The 18,631-nt window shown below is 38.1% G+C and overlaps 1 protein-coding gene across 1 annotated transcript in view; it reads right to left on the bottom strand.

The window, feature by feature from the left end:
• WDR27 (WD repeat domain 27) overlaps positions 1-18,631 on the bottom strand; it is a 56,683-nt gene that overhangs the window by 12,096 nt on the left and 25,956 nt on the right. Inside the window, exons 21-22 of the mRNA XM_062641716.1 lie at positions 12,107-12,204; positions 496-598 (exon numbers count right to left, since the gene is read on the bottom strand). Coding sequence (XP_062497700.1) covers positions 496-598; positions 12,107-12,204 — 201 coding nt within the window. The remainder of the gene's footprint in view (positions 1-495; positions 599-12,106; positions 12,205-18,631) is intronic.

Raw genomic sequence — 18,631 nt, 5'->3', positions numbered from 1 at the left:
AATTACAGTTGAATGACTTTTCCTTTTGTATTCAGCTGATGGGTTCATACGAAACAAGTAATTAAAGATTCATCATGCTGTATTTGGTAGCTTAAGTAAAATAATGTGTAGTTGATACATAGTTCCTAGTGGTCAGATATGTGCACACTACATAAAGCTGTGCTACAGAGGTATCATTCCCATCTTTGATGGCACGTGACAATTCAGAGTGAAAAAACTATGAAAACATTCAGAAACAAACTGTTAACAATTACTTTGAACAGTAAGATTTGGTTGTTCAGGGATTTTTTCAGGCAAAATAATGAACATACATTACGTATATCTGTATACCTGCTAATCATGTATAACTGCTACATAAAAATTAAAGATATGAAAGTATAATAGACCTGTTTTGCATCAAGCTGAATCCTAGAAACATGCATAAAAAGACTCCTTTGCGTACAGTAGGAGTAGTTCCTATGATTTAAGAGGAAAATAAGGAAAAACATTACTTACATATTTGTCATCTGATCCACTGGCTATAAACCGTCCACAAGGAGACACTGCAATTCCACATGGATAGCAGCGGCTACTGTGCCCTTCAAAACGACGTTCACACCTTCAGAGAAATTTCAGTCTTATTAAAACCAGCGGAAAACTAGCTCCTTTACTGCCATTTTCATGAAATGCTGCTGAAGTGTCATCTATTTCTCTTAGTCTACAAACTTACCGGAGCAAATCCACCACTTAAGTTTTAAATAGCTCTGCAGTAGGATTTTGTCAAAACTGAAAGTCATTAAAGAATATTAACAACTAAAAAGAAAATAAACACACAAAATTGCCACAGGTAAATGCCCAAAAACATACTTGGGCATTGTTTAGTTTACAAAGATCGAAGAATCATTCCTATTTAAAAATGAGAAGCTGCGATGCCTACCACTAAGTTACTGTTAGCCATCACAGCAGGGAAAGCCAAACTCCCCTGCATTAAGGGTAAGGTGCTGTGAAAGCCAGTCTGCCCTGTGACACTTTAGAAATCTCCCTTGAGTAATTTATAATACCAAATGAAAATCCAGTATGTGGAATCATAACATAGACAATTACTGTTTGCTTTTCTTATACCCAAATCTGGATATTTAATCTGTGCTACTCTATTTACATTCCTACTCCATGTACTAATTTATCTTGTAAATTCAAGAAAGACAATATCCAAATGACAATCAAACTGATAAGTCTAGCTATCTACCCTACAGCTGTAGATAACTTCTTACCTATCTGTGTTAATATAGTCTAAAGGAAAGAATGCATTTAAATTTAACACACAAAGAATTAATTTCCTACTTTACATGTTAACATTGCAAGGCACTATTGTAGAGTGAGTTCTTGATAGCTGAGCACACTTGGAACATTTAAAAAGAATGTTTTTAATGAAATGAAGATTAATATCTAAAAAAAATCCATGGTTGTAAAGATAACCTGGTAGCCACTACAAAACTAAGGAAAAAAGTAGTGTTTAAGAGTTGCTTCTATGTTAAAAGACATTTTAATAAAAGTTTCAACCCCATTCAGAATTATCATTTACATATGAATAACTCCTTTCAGAGCTTTATTTCTGTAGCCGTGAGGTATTATTTCAAAAGAGGCATAATAAACTGTTTTCTTCTTTTGCCTTTATTATGAATGTTATCAACTTCACCATAATGCAGCTGTTACACATTTTTTTTTATGCATGCTAGGTCCAGGAACAAATCTGGAAGAGTAAGATCTCCTGCCAACACCTGTGATACACAATTTTTCCTGGCCAGTGAAATCACAGTTTCTGTGTTAATGTGATTGACTGAACCCATATGCAGGAATCTCTAAATCTTTATACCACGTCGTTCTGTTTTAGACACACATCTATATGTAAGAATGCACTGAATACCAAGTTGATTTTGTTCACCCAGGTGAAACAGGCATACTTCAACAAAAACATCACTTTATGACTGATCCAATGGCTATCATGCAGTAAAACATAAAAAAAAGACACATCATTTTACAGAGTCTAACTTTGAACCTTCACAGGTAGTACACATTAATTTCTGTATAACAAAACTACTGATACTAATGGACAATTTCAGTATACAGTAACTGAACCTTTCATCTCAGACTAGTTCTACACTAAAACTGTTGAAGAAAACACTACAGTTCAGAGAAGTAATTTCTAAAGACTGTCAATTACTGTGACTAAGATGTAAAAGTATTCTTTAACTTCAGTTTGCACATAGCTCTGCAAGAATATTCAGGGACTTTGACTAATCGATGGCCACATTCGGGTCATTGAATAACCTACTTCAATTCAAGCTTCCTGTTGACACTAAATGAGGATATTAGCTACCTCAGTCCCTTCTCAAATGCAGCAGTCTAACATATACAACCCCAAATTTTAGGCAGTTTATGACAAGCCACATGTTTGATTTATACTTTCAAAAAACTTTCTTTTCTTGACGGTAATCTAAAAGAAAACATAAAGGGTAAGACACGCTTCTCACACCTCATTCTTCTCACCACAGAATCATAATGATTGAGGTTGGAAGGCATCTCTGGAGGTCACCTTATCCAGCCCCCCTCCCCACCTAGACTGTTACTGAGGACCATGTCTGAACGAGTTTTGAATATCTCCAAGGTACAAAACTCAACAACCTCACTGGGCAACATGTGCCAGTGCTCAGTCACTGGAAATGGTTTTCAGAATTACTTGTTCCATCACCTTCCCAGGGACCAAAACGAAACTGACCAGTCCCTACTTCCATGGGATCTTCTTCTTGGCCTTTCTGAAGATAGGATTAACATCTACTTTCTTTCAGTCTTCAGATACCTCTCCTGACTACCGTGATCTTTCAGAGACAATTGAGAGTGGCCTCACAATGACAGCAGCCATCAATGAGCTGAAGGTTGGCTTTAAAGAAAACAGACTTAGCTCTTTTCAGCAGTGCCCAGCGACAGGACAAGAGGCAATGGAAAAAATTGAAATACAGGAGATTCAGTCTTATCAGGAAACACTTTATTACTGTGAGGGTGACTGAGCACTGGCACAGGTTACCCAAGAGAGATCGCAGAATCTCTATCCTTAGAGATATTCAAGGGCCATCTGGATACAACGCAGACAACTAGCTGTAGGGAACCCTGCTTGAGCAGGGAAGTTAGACAATACCTCCAAAGGTACCTTCCAACCATCATCATTACATAATTCTGTGACTAAGCAGCAAAGGTATTATTGTAACTTTGGGCAATCCTTTCAAATTATTTAGGCAGAAATAAAAACAAAGCATGACGTGTTGCACCTGTCAGCTGTTCCCCTTTGTGGTCTGATTTGACATTGCAAGATTTTGCCCTCAGGCTCCCACCAAATATTCACTGCATACAGTAGATCTCTCCCACAACTTAGCCTCAATCATGTTTTTTTATTGCCTCTGCCAGAGTCTCAGTTGCACTGTTTCTGAACCAGAGTACCACCCCAAGAGAAAGTTCTTGTCAGTGTCGCTGCTCACTGTCACATGTGGAAAACTTTCATAGAAATGTTTGAAGGAAAAGTTTCTTTTTAATCTTGTACCATTCAAGGGCATCCCACGAAAGAAATTTCCTCATAAGAAAAATAAACAAAATTCATATATCCTCTGTCCCTCCTGAATATGCCTTCAGGATGACCATTAAGTAGAGCTCTGGCCAAACAGGACTAGTCCTCAGTGTTTAAGACCTTGGTCTCAAGGCCTGTAAAAGCTAACTTCCTCAATGAGGTGTTTCTTCTTCACAGAATAGTCGCCTAATAAATCACTGCAAACAACTTCCTTTCACAGGAATCTGACTCCTCCACATTTCTGACCAATAACTCAATTACTCCACCTAGAAATAGATGCATAAGAACTAACAGGATTCCAGTGCTTTCACTGATCATTTCTCTGCTATACTACAGCAACATAAAACAATGTCTGGGTGACAGGACAGTGTCACTTTTCCTTGTGCTAGTATGGTCGTAGTAATAACTAACATCCTGGATTCTATTTTCTTAATTGTTTTACTGTTCAACTTTTCCATTACAATCAGGATGTAAGTATTACAACTACAGCCCCACCTCCTCAAAACCCCGCTTTAAAAAGGCATTTAAAAAATTGATTCCAATTAAACTTTCCACAGAATCAAGCAGAAACTTTGTTATGCAATTAACTTCAGATATCTCCAGACAATGGAAAAAAAGTGGATAAAATATCTCAGAATAAATAGATAGATATTCTGCATATAATTTTAGCTTATTCTAGGAGTTCTCATTTCAATCTTCTTTTTTTTTTTTCCCTGTTATTTTTTAAGTAGCAACAGGTGGTGATTGAACTTATTTTGGATTTTGCAAGCTTTACATAGCCAACTGGCATGATGTCCAGCCTCCTAAGAATGCTTCTCTGGTTAAAGCTTTTCAGGGGTTACCATGACAAACATGTGGTAATTGCATGGACAGCAAACAGCCAAGTTTTCCCTATGTTCTCCATTGTATAGCTCCATTCCACATTCCAAAATATGTATCTTTTTATGTTGCAAACAAGTTGTAGAACATTAGAAAAAAAAAAAAAATGTTTTCTGTCTTTTTAAGAAAAAGATACTGGAATGGTGTAGACTTTATAAAATACTCTCACAAATAAGTCTATTTCATTCTACTTGCTGCATTAAAAACCGTAACTTGACAGCAAACAAAATTTTTTTTTCAACCAGTTTTCCTTGTATTCTACTGCTTTGTCTTAGTGTTCTGGTAATTGTTCATTGACCATTCAGTACTAAAAGATCCACTGAGGCTCTATGAAATCCAAGTAGAACTTTACAGCTGTAGAAGCTTTGTGAAACGTACATGTTTAATTTTAAACACACAGCAACCTTTCACGTAGGAGCTCAGCATGTTTTCGCCAATGGCATGCATCAGGTACTGCATGTTCTCCACCCTATATACTTTCATGCATCCCCAGTCCCAAAACTGGAGGAACTCCAGCCACTGCTTTCTCCCTTTTTACCCTCAGAATCCACATAACAAGACTGAAAGCTCCAGGGAAAAAAAAAGAGATGACAAATCATGGGATCCTCATGTTCAGAAGAGACCAAGAAGTAATCAAATTCTGAGTATGTATATATACATATCTAAGGATGATGTCAAGCAGTTAGTTCACAGTGGAGACACAAACTGGAAAGTATCTGAAAATTTAAGGGCCACTCACTCAAACTGCATGTCTGACCCTATGGCTCTCAAAGGGTAATTCTTAGAAAACGTATGAGATAAGCTCCATGCGGCTGCAGGAATTCTACTAAAATATGTGGCCAGGGAAGTTTATGATCTAGTTGCACAAGATGATAATGCTAATTGGAGATTTTACCTTAATGCCTGAAACTATCTATATATGACTGGCAAATCTTCTCAGAGTCTGAGAGAGGGTAAAATTGATTTTCCCTGGGATCATGCATCAAAGCACTATCATGAATCTAAGTTTCTGCAGAAGAAATTCACTTTGTCCAAGTAGCCCAATATTTTTTAGGTATCTTTCCTGTGGCCCAGTAAGCATCCACTGCCTTTTTTGCAGAAAGAGATGAGTAATGGTTATTTCAGCAGTAATCAGCATTAGGGCAGCTGAACTTCTATTCCTCAACTGTTCAGACCATGCATCAGAGGGAGGCTGCTTCTGCCACCAAAGGTAATACTATGGTGGCGGTTGGGAGCTCCTCCCAGCAATTTGCCCCTGCCAATCCCATTACTTACACCAGCAGTCTAGCAGCTTTCACATCTACCTTCCTACACCTACTATAGTAGCAGCTCAGACCTCTAAATTGAGCAGTAAGAACTTTTCCCTGCTCTCCCCACCTCTCAGTAGATGACAAGCACATCTGACAGCATGTCTCATGTCTTCTTCCTAAATTTATTTCCAGTTTCATAGAAACATAGAATGGTTTGGGTTGGAAGGGACCTGAAACAGCATCCCGTTTCAACCCCCCTGCCATGGGCAGGGACACCTAACACTAGACCACTCCACTAGATGAACCTCCACTAGAGATGCTCAAAGTTCCATTCAACCTGGCCTTGAACACTTCCAGGCATGGGGCAGTCACAGCTTCTCTGGGCAACCAGTTGGCAGTGCCTCACAGCCCTCACAGAAAATAATTTCTTGTACCTATTCTGAATCTTCCCTCTTTCAGTTTAAAACCATTGCCCCTGCCCTAACACTATGTGTCCTTGTAAAAAGTCACTCTCCAGCTTTCTTATACACCTCCTTTAGGTACTGGAAAGCTGCTCTAAGGTCTCCCCTGAATCTTCTCTCATACTGCTTTCTTACTTAAGATTATATCTGTTCTCCCAGCAAGTTTCCTATTTTTGTATTTCCGTTGGAAGTAGAGAAGACCAAATGTTAATTTCATAGAATCACAATGTCATGTTAAGGTTGAGGTTGCTAGGCAGCTCTGGAGGTCGTCCTGATCTAATTTCCCTGCTCACATAGAGCCAGTGTTGCTTCACCAATGCTAAGGAGAGGGGGACCATCACCTCCTTCAGTCTGCTGTCAACATTCCTTCGATGCAGCCCAGAGCATCCTCAGCCTTCTTTGCCACAAAGGCACATTTCTGACTCATGTTCATCTTGGTGTCTTTTTCTGCAAAGCTGCTTTCCAGCTATTCAATCCCCGCCCCCAAGCATATACTGGTGCCTGGGGATTTCACTTTTTGCCAAGGGGACTTTGCACTTCCCCTTGCTGAACACACGAGGCACCTGTCAGCCCATTTCTCCAGAGTGTTGAGGTCCTAGATCACAGCACAGCCCTCCAGTGTATCAGAAACTCCCCCCAGTTTTGTGTCACCATAAAACTTCTTACTCTGCCCCATCAGCCAGATACTTAATGAAGATGTCAAACAGGATTGTTTGGAACCAGTACTGATCCCAGAGGTACACTGCTAAATACTGGCCTCCAATTAGACTTCATGCCACTGATCAACCCTCCTCAATGTCTGCTCATCCAACCCATACTTCATCAGCTTCAACATGAGGATGTTATGGAAGACTGTGAAAGCCTTATTGAAGTCACAGTAGACAATACCCACTGCTCTCCCCTCATCTACACAGCCAGTAATTTCATCATAGATGTTTATCTCATTGGTCAAGCATGACCAATGAAAATAATTTTCAGAATTAAAATTGGTGAATGAAGTTAATTTTGCAGACCTATGCACCTTATGTGAGAAATAAATATAATGGTGAATATGCATGTCAGAATGGAGCAAAAGCAGGGCTGCTACAAGAGGGAAAACGAATGAGTGGTGTTGGTCATGGCACAGTTTTGTCACTGACCAGGGCACTGTCTGACCATATCTAAATAAGGTGAGCAGAGTAGCATACTGATAACAAGGTCCAACGACAGTCCCAGAAAAAGTGACGTGACAAACCAGGTCCAGGGGCATCCTGGGAGTCCATTCAGGAGTAGCAGGAGGTGAAGGCAGATACAGGGCTGAAGGCAAGATTACAGCGTGGGTCCACTGAAGACAGAACTCAAGGCAAACTAGCAGCAAGGTAGGTCAATGTCCATACAGAAAACAAGGCCAGAGGCAGGACCTGAGACAGGTACACTGACAGCGTAGTTCAGAAAAGGACTAAAAGTCTAGGCCCAAGCTTAAACAGAGTGCCTGAACCAAGGAGCAGAGAGTGCATGTGTGGGGTTTCAGGGCTGATCAGGGCACTTAGGACCCAGTAGTGCACTCAGGGCTCTTCGAGTGCAGTCTGTAACATCAGTAAAGATATATCCGAAAACCTGAGACCAACGAGGCCATACAATGTCAAAAGAAGGATGAAGCTTGACTGCACCATGACTTCAGCTGCATTTTACTGATGAGCAAGGAAGGTCCACATCAGTGCCTAAAAGCTTTACAGAAAATCTGAAATTTGCCTTGGGGAAGAAAAACTTCCATTACTTCACATACAAGAACATCTCTTAGGAAAATGGCTCTTTGGAACGAATCATGCAAGGGAAACAGCAAGCTACGGCAGAAATCTGGACAGCTGTTTTTTCTCAATATCAGTCAGTCATGAAGAGGAGGTTATTCATGTAACTTTACCAGCAAAGGTGAGCTGGTGCTATAACTAGGTGTTTAGTCAGCATTCTAAATGTCTTTGTCAATGTGAAGAGGACAACACATTGAATTTATAATTTCCTTTTAACATAATTAATGAAGGAAACTTCCTTTCTTCTAGATTTTTTAATATACTGAATTATCTGATCAACAGGTGGGAGGAAATGAGAAATTAGAAGGATCCAGACAGAATTAAAACCTGTCATATGAAATTTAACTGACATACGAACATATTGTATCAGCTAGTATTTAGTCTAGTCTGTCATTTTACATTCTTATGGGTTTACTGTGTAAGGGAATGGACTTTTCCTAATTCCCAAATTTCTACACTCTTTCTATGCCTTGGTTTTATAGCAATAGGATACTGAAATATCTGTCTCTCATTGTCCTACATGTTAATGAACATAGTCAATATAAACAGGGAGTACTGGCAGATGAGGAGGCTTAGTGTCCTGGAATTTTCTGATGTGTCTAGTCTGGGTGATCTGTAGACTCACCAACTTGTGCCATTCCAATCCAGACTTTCTCAAAAGATTAAAATTAATTGGTGGAGATAACCGGTACAGATCCCTATGAATCATTGTTAGATTCCCGACTTCAGAAGTTGTGATGTTTCTAAAAGACATTCAATAGACGGACAGCAGACAGAGGTAGAACAGTAAAGTTTCTTGCACATTATGGACAATTAAGAGTCTACTGCATCTTCTGTATGATTCATCATACAGAACACAAACTCCTTCAAAACATGTAAGCATGCATCAAGCTTTTGTACCTCCCAAAAACTAAATGTTTGTCAGGCTCTTTCTTGGTAATCCTGAAGATGGTAACTGTAATGATCTTCTCATTCAGTTTCCCATTGCACCTCAGTCTAACTCCTGTGTTCTGCTTCCACTTTGGACCCAAGAGAAAGTATTTTCCTTTGTTCTCCAAGTAGCTATTCTTTTAGACAATCTACTTAAATTCTTCTTCACAATTTCTTGGAATCTGATCAAAGGTCATTATCTTACCCTAATGTATTTATTCATGAAGCCTCACAGTTTATTATCCTAACCTGGAAGAAAAGTAGTCACCCTTCTTCTTCCAAAAAGATCTATTCTCCTTGGTTCTTTATTCATAAGTGTGCATTGTAGATTGTCTAGATCTTTTCTTAGCTGCAGTTATAAATGAGGAGAATGCAAGAGAAGTATAAAAACATTTGAAATATTGAGATGAACTTTTACAAATTCATGCATTTCAAAGCAAATGAAGCAGGAGTCTGAGTAAATCCAAAAGCCACTAGCAGTGTCCAAGATTCTCTCATTTATTGGCAAGATGACCTGGCTGCATGAGATTGGCTGACAAGATCAGAAAGCTAAAACATCTTTTCTTGTACCACATCCAGAGGAGCCCATAAGATTTTCTGGCATTCTCTGAAGAAATCCTGGAATGCCTCCAGATCATGAATAGTGAAAGAGAGAGACAGATCCATAGCTTTATCCAGTAAGGGTGATGAAAATGGAAGTTGCAAAATACTCTCACCAACTTATACATATAGAAAGAAAAAAAAAGTTAAATTATTTCCACTGGGGAAAAAAAAAAAAAAAGTAGGTTGATAACACAGACTGAGTGGAAAAAATCTTGCAGAACTCAGAGAAAAAAAAAGAAAAAAGAAAAAAATCAATATATTCAAAACCTCTAAAGCCACAGGCCAGGATAACAAGTCTGAAGATTTACTCTAAGCAAAGATCAGAAAAGAACCTGAGAGTCCTGCTGTGATTCCTGAGCCAATTAAGAGAACAGGAACACATGTCAGAAGAATAAAAAAAAGCAACCATCATCAATGAAATTAAATAAAGAAACAACTAAAGAGTCCCAGGAAACTCAGCAGTATTACTCTGAAAATTATTTCCCATGCTTTCAACTGCAGCTTTCTAGAGCACCATGCTGGAGATTTTTTCCCCCTATTTAATCAGAATTTTGTACTTTACAGAATTATTAAATACAGTAACAATGAATTGAAATCATGAAGTGCAACAAGCAAATTAAAACAAAAAGCAAAACAATTTTCACTGTGGATGTTTAGGGCAAATATTTAGAACAAAAATCAACAAACAATAAAGTTGAGATCTTGCAGTTAGTGTTATTAGCCACAACACTGCAAACGGTATAAATGAGAAGGTGGACTTACCTTTGCTATATTTCAAGAACACTGGACAAACATTTCGCTAAACAAACCCTATTCTGGCAAACCCAAAGCAGAAACAAAAAGAGGTCATTCCAGAGGGACCATTCAAAACACAGCAATGGCTGATGCACCAACTTTACAAATCAACAGCTTTAAGAGATTAAAGGTACTGGCCCACCATAAGATTGTATAGGAACTAATCTCCCCTTTAAGCACCCAACAGTTCAAGGGATGGACTAGATTTGATTGGACAAGACTATGAACAAAGAAAAAAAAAGAAAGAAACTGTACAGTAACTGTACAGTAGACCTAACACTTCAGTGGAGACTCATTCCAAGTTCAGATAGATCTTTCCAAACTCAGCCATTTCAATTTTATTTATGTGTAAAACACCTGGTGAACACATTAGGAAAAAGTGAACAGTTTTCTTCCTTCTGAGAACTCAAGAATAGATTTTAAAATGCAGAAGACTCGATCTCTGTTCTGAATAATGAGTGAAAATTTTGGTTTTAAATATTTATCTTTTTTTTTCCTGAAAGGTGAAGTGAAAGGGAAAAGTAATCATTTGTTTTCACCATTTCTTCTCCACAACAGTTACTACCACTGTTTAATGTGTAACAAACACACACATATACATAATACTTAACACCCTTGAAATATATGTCATTAAGGACTTGAACTACTTCTTTGAAGTTTGGCTAATAGAACTCAGTGGACATTGGAATACACCAACTTTGCCAAATTAAATATAGAGCAATAACATACATAAATTATTCCTCTCTTCCCAGGACATACTCATATAATTGATTGCCCAGATTTTACACTTTAACTATTTTACCATTCACCTGCTCTACTTATATTAACATTTAGAAACAAAGAGACAGATAAGTGATCTGTGAAAAGCTTTCTAATTTTTCATTACTCTTCAGCAACACAGTTTGAGTGGCTTATTAGAAAAACATAAAAAGGTAACAGATTCCAACCCCAGCAGTCTCTAGTTTCAATACTTTTTGATATTCAGTGCAGGTAATACAGCAATGTTTTTGGCAAGAACATATATGCCCCCTATAAATTTAATGTATTCTTTCCACAGAAAGAGGGAAATACATGAAATATTCATTAAGCATTTCCTAAATAGAAAATTCAGTACTAAAAAAAAAAAAAAAAAAAAAGTTACATCTTTCAATAAACTTATGCATACATACACACAAATCAAATATAAAATTATTCTTTAAAATATAAACATTCCCCTATCCAAACCCCTTTGCTTTTAAACATAATTCTTTCAGCTTCTTCAACAGGGATTACCCAAGTATTTCCTTTCCTGACCAATGTTCCCTTCCCACCACTATCTCTCTTTGTCCCACGGCTTTCCCAAGTACAACACTGAAACGTTTTTGGCAAGTGTAGCATTTTATTCTGAGTTTATGATAATGTATTATGCAAATTCATAGCACTACATACATAATTTCTCATTTCATACAATTACTTCTGTATTTTAAAAGCTGGATCATAAATTTTACCTCCTCTAGCAGTAATGAAATGCCATCAGCATTCAGTTCAAAATAGTATTTTATATATACAATTAGATGTACAAAGGTAGGTAAACATGGGTGATAAATCTTGAACATTTAGTGGTACAAAACTAACCACTACTGAGGAAGCAGCATTTTATCTGGTCTGTTGAAATTAGTAAGTTCCAATTAGCCTTTAATTTTCTTTTATAAAGACCTGACTGTAGATTTTATTCCACATCCAAATTGCTACTGGTATATCACAGCAAGTACGACAATTCTGAATATAGCATGGAGTTTTATTCCAAGGTATCTAATTCAGCCTTACCTCAGAGTTCTTAAATCCCATAGTTTGATGCCATCACCTGCAGCTGTGGTCATGAAGAGATTATAAGCTTCGGGTTGTTGAGTACTGAAGGATGATCCCTGTAAAATATGAAGTCAGCTTCAGATAACTATTCTTGTGGCACTAAATATATATAGAATTAAAGAATCGTAGAATACCTCAAGTTGGAAGGGACCCACAGGGATCAACAAGGCCAACTCTGTGCTCCTCACAAGACTACCTAAAACTAAACCATTTGACTACAAGCATCATCCAGACACTCCTTGAACTCTTACAGGCTCGGTGCTGTGACCACTTCCTGGAGAGTCTGTTCCAGTGACCAACCACTGTCTCAGTGAAGAATTTAGTCTATTTAAAAAACAAACAAAAGCTGTTTGTTAGACTATGCGTAAAAAAGCTTGTCTGCCCACACATAAAGGAGTGCAGAGGCAAGCTAGCATGTGGAGAAACCTCCATAATGCAGTCAGAGAAATGGAGCACTGCCTCGACTCTTTGACTGCCTCGACTCTTTGCAGTGTTGTCCCAGGACAGCCATGTGAGCCCTTTGGTCCAGGAGTGACACCCACCATGATGAGTCAACGGGAGAGGCTCTCCAGGTCATCTCACAAACTGATGGGGATTACTACCTATTGGGGTATGGGATCCTTTATAGGATGCACGGGAAGATAATTTTGTGATTGCACAAGACAATCATAGAACCATGGAATCAGAATAGTTAGGGTTGGAAAGGATCTTAAGATCATCTAGTTCCAACCCCCCTGCCATGGGGAGGGACACCTCACACTAAACCATGCCACCCAAGGCTTCGTCCAACCTGGCCTTGAACACTGCCAGGGATAGAGCATTCACAACCTCCCTGGGCAAGCTGTTGCAGTGCCTCACCACCCTAACAGGAAAGAATTTCCTCCTTATATCTAATCTAAACTTCCCCTGTTTAAGTTTTAACCCATTACCCTTTGTCCTGTCACTACAGTCCCTAATGAAGAGTCCCTCCTCAGCATCTCTATAGGCCCCATTCAGACACTGGAAGGCTGCTATGAGGTCTCCACGCAGCCTTCTCTTCTCCAGGCTAAACAGCCCCAACTTCCTCAGCCTGTCTTCACATGGGAGGTGCTCCAGTCCCCTGATCATCCTTGTGGCCCTCCTCTGGGCTTGTTCCAACAGTTCCATGTCCTTCTTATGTTGAGGACACCAGAACTGCACACAGTACTACACGTGAGGTCTCACAAGAGCAGAGGAGAGGGGCAGGATCACCTCCTTCGACCTGCTGGTCACGCTCCTTTTGATGCAGCCCAGGATACGGTTGGCTTTCTGGGCTGCAAGCGCATTTATTTAAGGCAGGAAATAAGGGCAGGAAAAGAGGGAGGGATCAAACAGTAGTCTAACAGTTAATTATAAGCCATGTTTAACCTTGTCATAAGTGGGCATATTTTCATTGACTTCAGTAGCAATTTCATTCATTCATAACAGGACTGATTTTGGCTTTGTACCTTTAAATAATTAAATTCAGCCTATATTTAAAACTCTGCTTTTTTAACATCCATGTTGGCAAATCCTGTGGCCTTTTCACTGGCTACAAACTTGTTTCTCCAGGGAACTAAGTATAAACAGTTAAAACCCCTTCTTTCCTTTCCCCACTGTTCACATTCTTGTTCTGGCTGAATACACCACAGAAACCTCAAGGCCATTTCCCGCAATCAGTGCTTCATTGCCAGGAATCTTCTATTTGTTATGAAAACTGGCATATAACTGGAAAATGCTTTAGTATTTAGTCAATAGAATTCCCCAAATGGCAAAACAAAGTGGCATACTCAGCATTAAAAAGACTATAGGAGCTTTCATTTATTTTGCTTTAAGTGGGTTTCCTTTCTAAACTGAGGATTACCACAGCCTGCTCTAACAGATGAACTAAAATGTACCATATTTCCCAACAAAGTCTACATAATTTCACATTAGCTGTGTGTATCTGTTAAAAAAAGAAAAAAAGGAAAAAAGAGTAATTGTAAAAGAGAAAGACAGTAGTTGTCCAAAGGATAGTATCCATTAAAAGTTACAGAACACCTTTTTTTGCTTTTGTAACTTTTCCTCACCATCCCTTTCTTCAGTCAGCAATGACCTCAGAGTCCAATACAAAAAGTTCTAAACATACATACACGTTCACTTCATGAACTAGTTGAAAATCACTGGTTGAATTTGATTCCATCAAATTTGAGTCTATCAATACAACAGTGTCAACACTGTTGACATACAGCAGTGTCAACACCAGCCTGTCACTGAAAAGTGGGAGATTTCCACCAGTTGCCTCAAGCTAGAGAGGAACAATAAACCTCTTTCCCCCAGCTGCTAAGTACCCGGAGAAGTAAGCTATTACATGAACCTGCAGCAGTATCACCACCACATCTCCACAGGACCATGTATTTAGCCCACTTTCCCAATGAAATTATGCTTATGCAAGTGTACTGTCTGCTGATTCCCATCCAGAAATTTTTTAACCTGCTTCACTATTTAAAACCAACCTGACAGAGGGATAACGGTCTTATGATGTTTCCACAATATACATATAATTAGCAGACAAGTTAAAACCAGCATAGCCATTAAGAAAAGCGATTTTCTTTGACAAGTCATTAACCAGCCAACATAAGAATAATTTAGAACAGGCATGGAGTATGGCATGCCTCTCAGTCAGCTAGTAATAAGGACAGCACAAGAAGATAAGGCTGTGATAGGGGAGAGTCTTTAGGGAACACAGGGAACAAAACTGAAAGTGCATGTGGTGGGAGCTGAAGGTTATAAAGAACACAACAGTAAAGTTTCTGTGATGGATTTGGAAAGCGATATTTGAGAAAGCAGGCTTTAGAAAGAATGCTCAGTTTTGTTACTGCTGCAAGAACCTGCACACAAAGACAGACAAGCTTTGTATCATCATCATATGGTATGCCCTATATTTCAGGGAAAATTGGTGCCAAAAAGTTTTTTAAGGAAACTAAAATACACTGAGGTTTAGAATAATGAACATTAATATGCTTAATTAGATTAAGATTATAGATGTTTTAAGCAAGCAGTATAAGGCCTGAAGTTCTGCAAGGAATTTAATTGAGTAAACTCTAATCATACGTGGAGGTTCAAGAACTAGGCATGTTTTTTGTGGTTTCCTCTGATGGACTTTGATAAACTAAATTGCATTATTGTAATTCCAGGATTAAGGGTTCTTCATATATCAAATCCTAAATAACTGTACTAATCTAAAGTAAATGTCAAATGGAAAGTAATGTGCCACATGTAATACAAATATATAGACAAAAATCTGGTGGTAAGCACACTACCCAGGACAACTTCTTCCCAAGGTGAAGATTTTGTTGTTACAATTTTGCCCAGCTTTCTCTTTTCCTTTTACTTATTTATTTTGTCCAGTACTTTAGATTTGTCACAGCCCCATATACGTAGATCTAAAATGGCCTTTTTATAAGTTTCAGAATATCTATTTCTCATCAGAGAGATGCTTGCTGCATTCTTGCTCTGATTTCCCTTCCCTTATGTTGACAAAATAACAAAAATTCACAACACAAAATACTGTTCTGTAGAATATAAGCAAAGACCCAAGGAAAACATAATCAAGTCAATGAAAACTATAGATGAAAGGTAAAGTGTGAAAATGTATATATATCCTTGGCAGACATATATATATACAGTGTATATATAGAGACATACATTACTTTCAACCACTGCTGTAATTTAAGGTTTTCAAATTAAGCAGGCCGGTATTAAGACCTTTGGCTATTCCTACAGTTAACAGAGATAAAGAAGGAAAGATAAAGCACAGCAGTGTATACTTTCCATCATGATGTGATGTTAGTGTGCAGATATATTTTCATTGTATTCATTATTCTTCATCTCACGATAAACATGTAACAACACAGCAGAGCTTCTTGTGCAAATATGGAAACTACTGATTTTTAAGATTTACCAGCTAAGACTTTTTTCTTACATTTCCGTCTGCTCTGAGTCACGGTAACAACTATTTTCCTCCAGCTTCCATGCAATTTTTATAATTTGTTTTCAGCATTATACTGTTGAATTTTTCATTTCTGAAATAAACCTTTGCATTCAAAGCTGGGTGTAAAATGAGACTTTCTAATTGTGCCACTGCCTTTAATTTAAAGATGCTTAGAATTATTCTTTATACTAAAGCAGAAATCTCAACCTTCTGGGAGTGAGCTTTACTGATGCTGCTCTCTTCGCCTCCCTGCATCCTTCTCCTCATGGCCATTACCTCTTTAAACTTAGTTTCTTCCAGTCCCTGCATATGTGTCCTCTGGACCCTTGCAAGACACTGAGGTTCAAGGAGGTGAGAAGGGAAGATGTAATCAGGAGCTCTGGAACAACAGTAATTAATGTGTGCTTGTAACTGGAACAGTATGGGGCAGGGGTAGTGGGGGAAAGATTTTACTAGAGTGAGGGAGTTAAGTATGAGAAGTAGCAGAAAGGAAAGAGGTTTTAAGAGGTGAAGACTCAGTTGCAGAAACAAAGCACCTGTAATGATATAGAGAGATACAGCCTAGCTTCAACTGGTGAAACAGGTGTGGAGATGCAAACTGGCCAAGCGACACAGAATCAGAGGTGCAGGCTTCAGCCATATGTTGGTTGTTCTGGAGCTCCAGCAAATTGTAAAGAAGCTTGAGGCAGTACAGTCATCCCAGAGGTTGCCAATGAGAAAGGGAGAAGAGTGACAAGATAGAAGACAAGCTGGAAGCCCCATCTGGTTGCTGCCACTGTTCTTGTCTCCAGCAAAGGAAAAGAGTCAGTAAGAATGGGCAGAACCACTGCCAGGTTGACACAGCTGAAAAGAACCATCACAGCAATTTGCTAGCCTACAACAGCAAACACTCCATGTACCTATTTTACAAATGTACACTGTATAGCTATGTACTCTATGTTCATCAGCAATATATCACAAAGTGATAACAAGAACAGAAATTATTTTGCATAATTCAAGCTTCAAGTAAGGGACAAGTATTCATCAACTCTACTTATATCTGTACATAGGCTGCAGATTTAATATCTCAGGCAAGGATACAGTCTGATTTTACAACCTTTTTACAGTTAGGAAGATTTAAAACATTCCTTTGTGATAAGCTAAGCCATAGCAAGTGATTCAGCAGGGTGGTTTATCATCTTCAGCATTCCATTACTGGATACAGGCTTCATCACATCATTGTAACTGCCACTGCAACAAGGGATGTGCTACTAAATGTAAAGTGATGGTTTGCACCACCTATGGTCATGGCACAGTGTGGGTGAACTCAATTATTTTAGCCAGCATAATTTGCACAGATTTAACGAAGGGCAACTATACTGCAGATTTTGACAAAGCAAGACAGGAATTACACACAGCTATTAAAACAGGTGTCCCACCTCATCATCTTCTAAGAGATATACTTTATAATAGTTCAGCCAAATCTTTAATATGTGTATATATATATATGTACACATATGCATATATATACATATTTGCAATATTCCTGCTAAACTATTATGGAAGAAGATTCAGAATACTGCTTATTATATATCAGACAATGCTGTGAAGAGAGCTCATTCAAAATTATACAATAAACTTATCAAGTAGATATTGACAGTTCTTGCAAACAATCCCTAAAATAGACCAAAAGACAGTTTAAAATTGAATTCATTACATTGCAAGTTACATAGACTTGCTTACAGCTGCTGCTGTCCAAAACCAGAAAAAAACAAGAATGTCCTGCTCTTCACCTTTTTCCAGAATACCCTATGTATTTAATCATTTGCTAACAAGTTTTTCCCACACTTAATCAGAACATATCTTCCATAGTGTTTTACAAGACCTTCTAAATAGATTTTCCTTTTTTTATTTATTTAAAGAATATATCTGATCATCCCGACTTACTACTGCCCAGGTAGCATCAAAAAGCAGTCTTGGAACATGGGGACTAATTTTAATGAATCTAAACCAGAAAATGCATTTCAAGAATATACATATGGCAACCATCAATGAGCGTTCAGTCCACAAGGCAAAACTAGGGCTATTCAAAAGGAAAGCCTTCATAAATTTTGTTGTGTAGGCACTGGATCTTCAGCATCAACTGCTTCACAGATTTACTTCTATTGCACTATCCTTCATGACTACCTAGCCTTAGACTCCAATATGTTACACTTCAAACAGAATGTAATTTATACACAGCATTCTGCATATTTTTCAAGGTCTATAAAATTTGTAGGGTATTTTCTTAATGTAAATTCACTGGCTTATATTTATGCTAACAGATATAAACTATACAACTGTAACAAAACGGTGCATAATTTTCCTATTGACTTATCTAAAGTATTAATTTCATGTAACAAAAAAATAGAGAACCTTGATCTATAATATTCACAAAATTGTCAGTTTTCTTTGCTATACCACATACCTCTAGGCTTTTTCCCAAGTGAATACTTGCCCACAGCTTTAAAGTTTTTCTTGATTAAATAACCTGA

This window comes from Pezoporus occidentalis, unplaced genomic scaffold (assembly GCF_034315485.1).
Source record: "Pezoporus occidentalis ecotype Australia unplaced genomic scaffold, CSIRO_AGI_Poc_V1 ctg7, whole genome shotgun sequence".
NCBI classification, from domain to species: Eukaryota; Metazoa; Chordata; class Aves; order Psittaciformes; family Psittacidae; genus Pezoporus; species Pezoporus occidentalis.
Note: the sequence above shows the minus strand (reverse complement) of the source record. Positions and strands in the feature narration are given on the sequence as shown.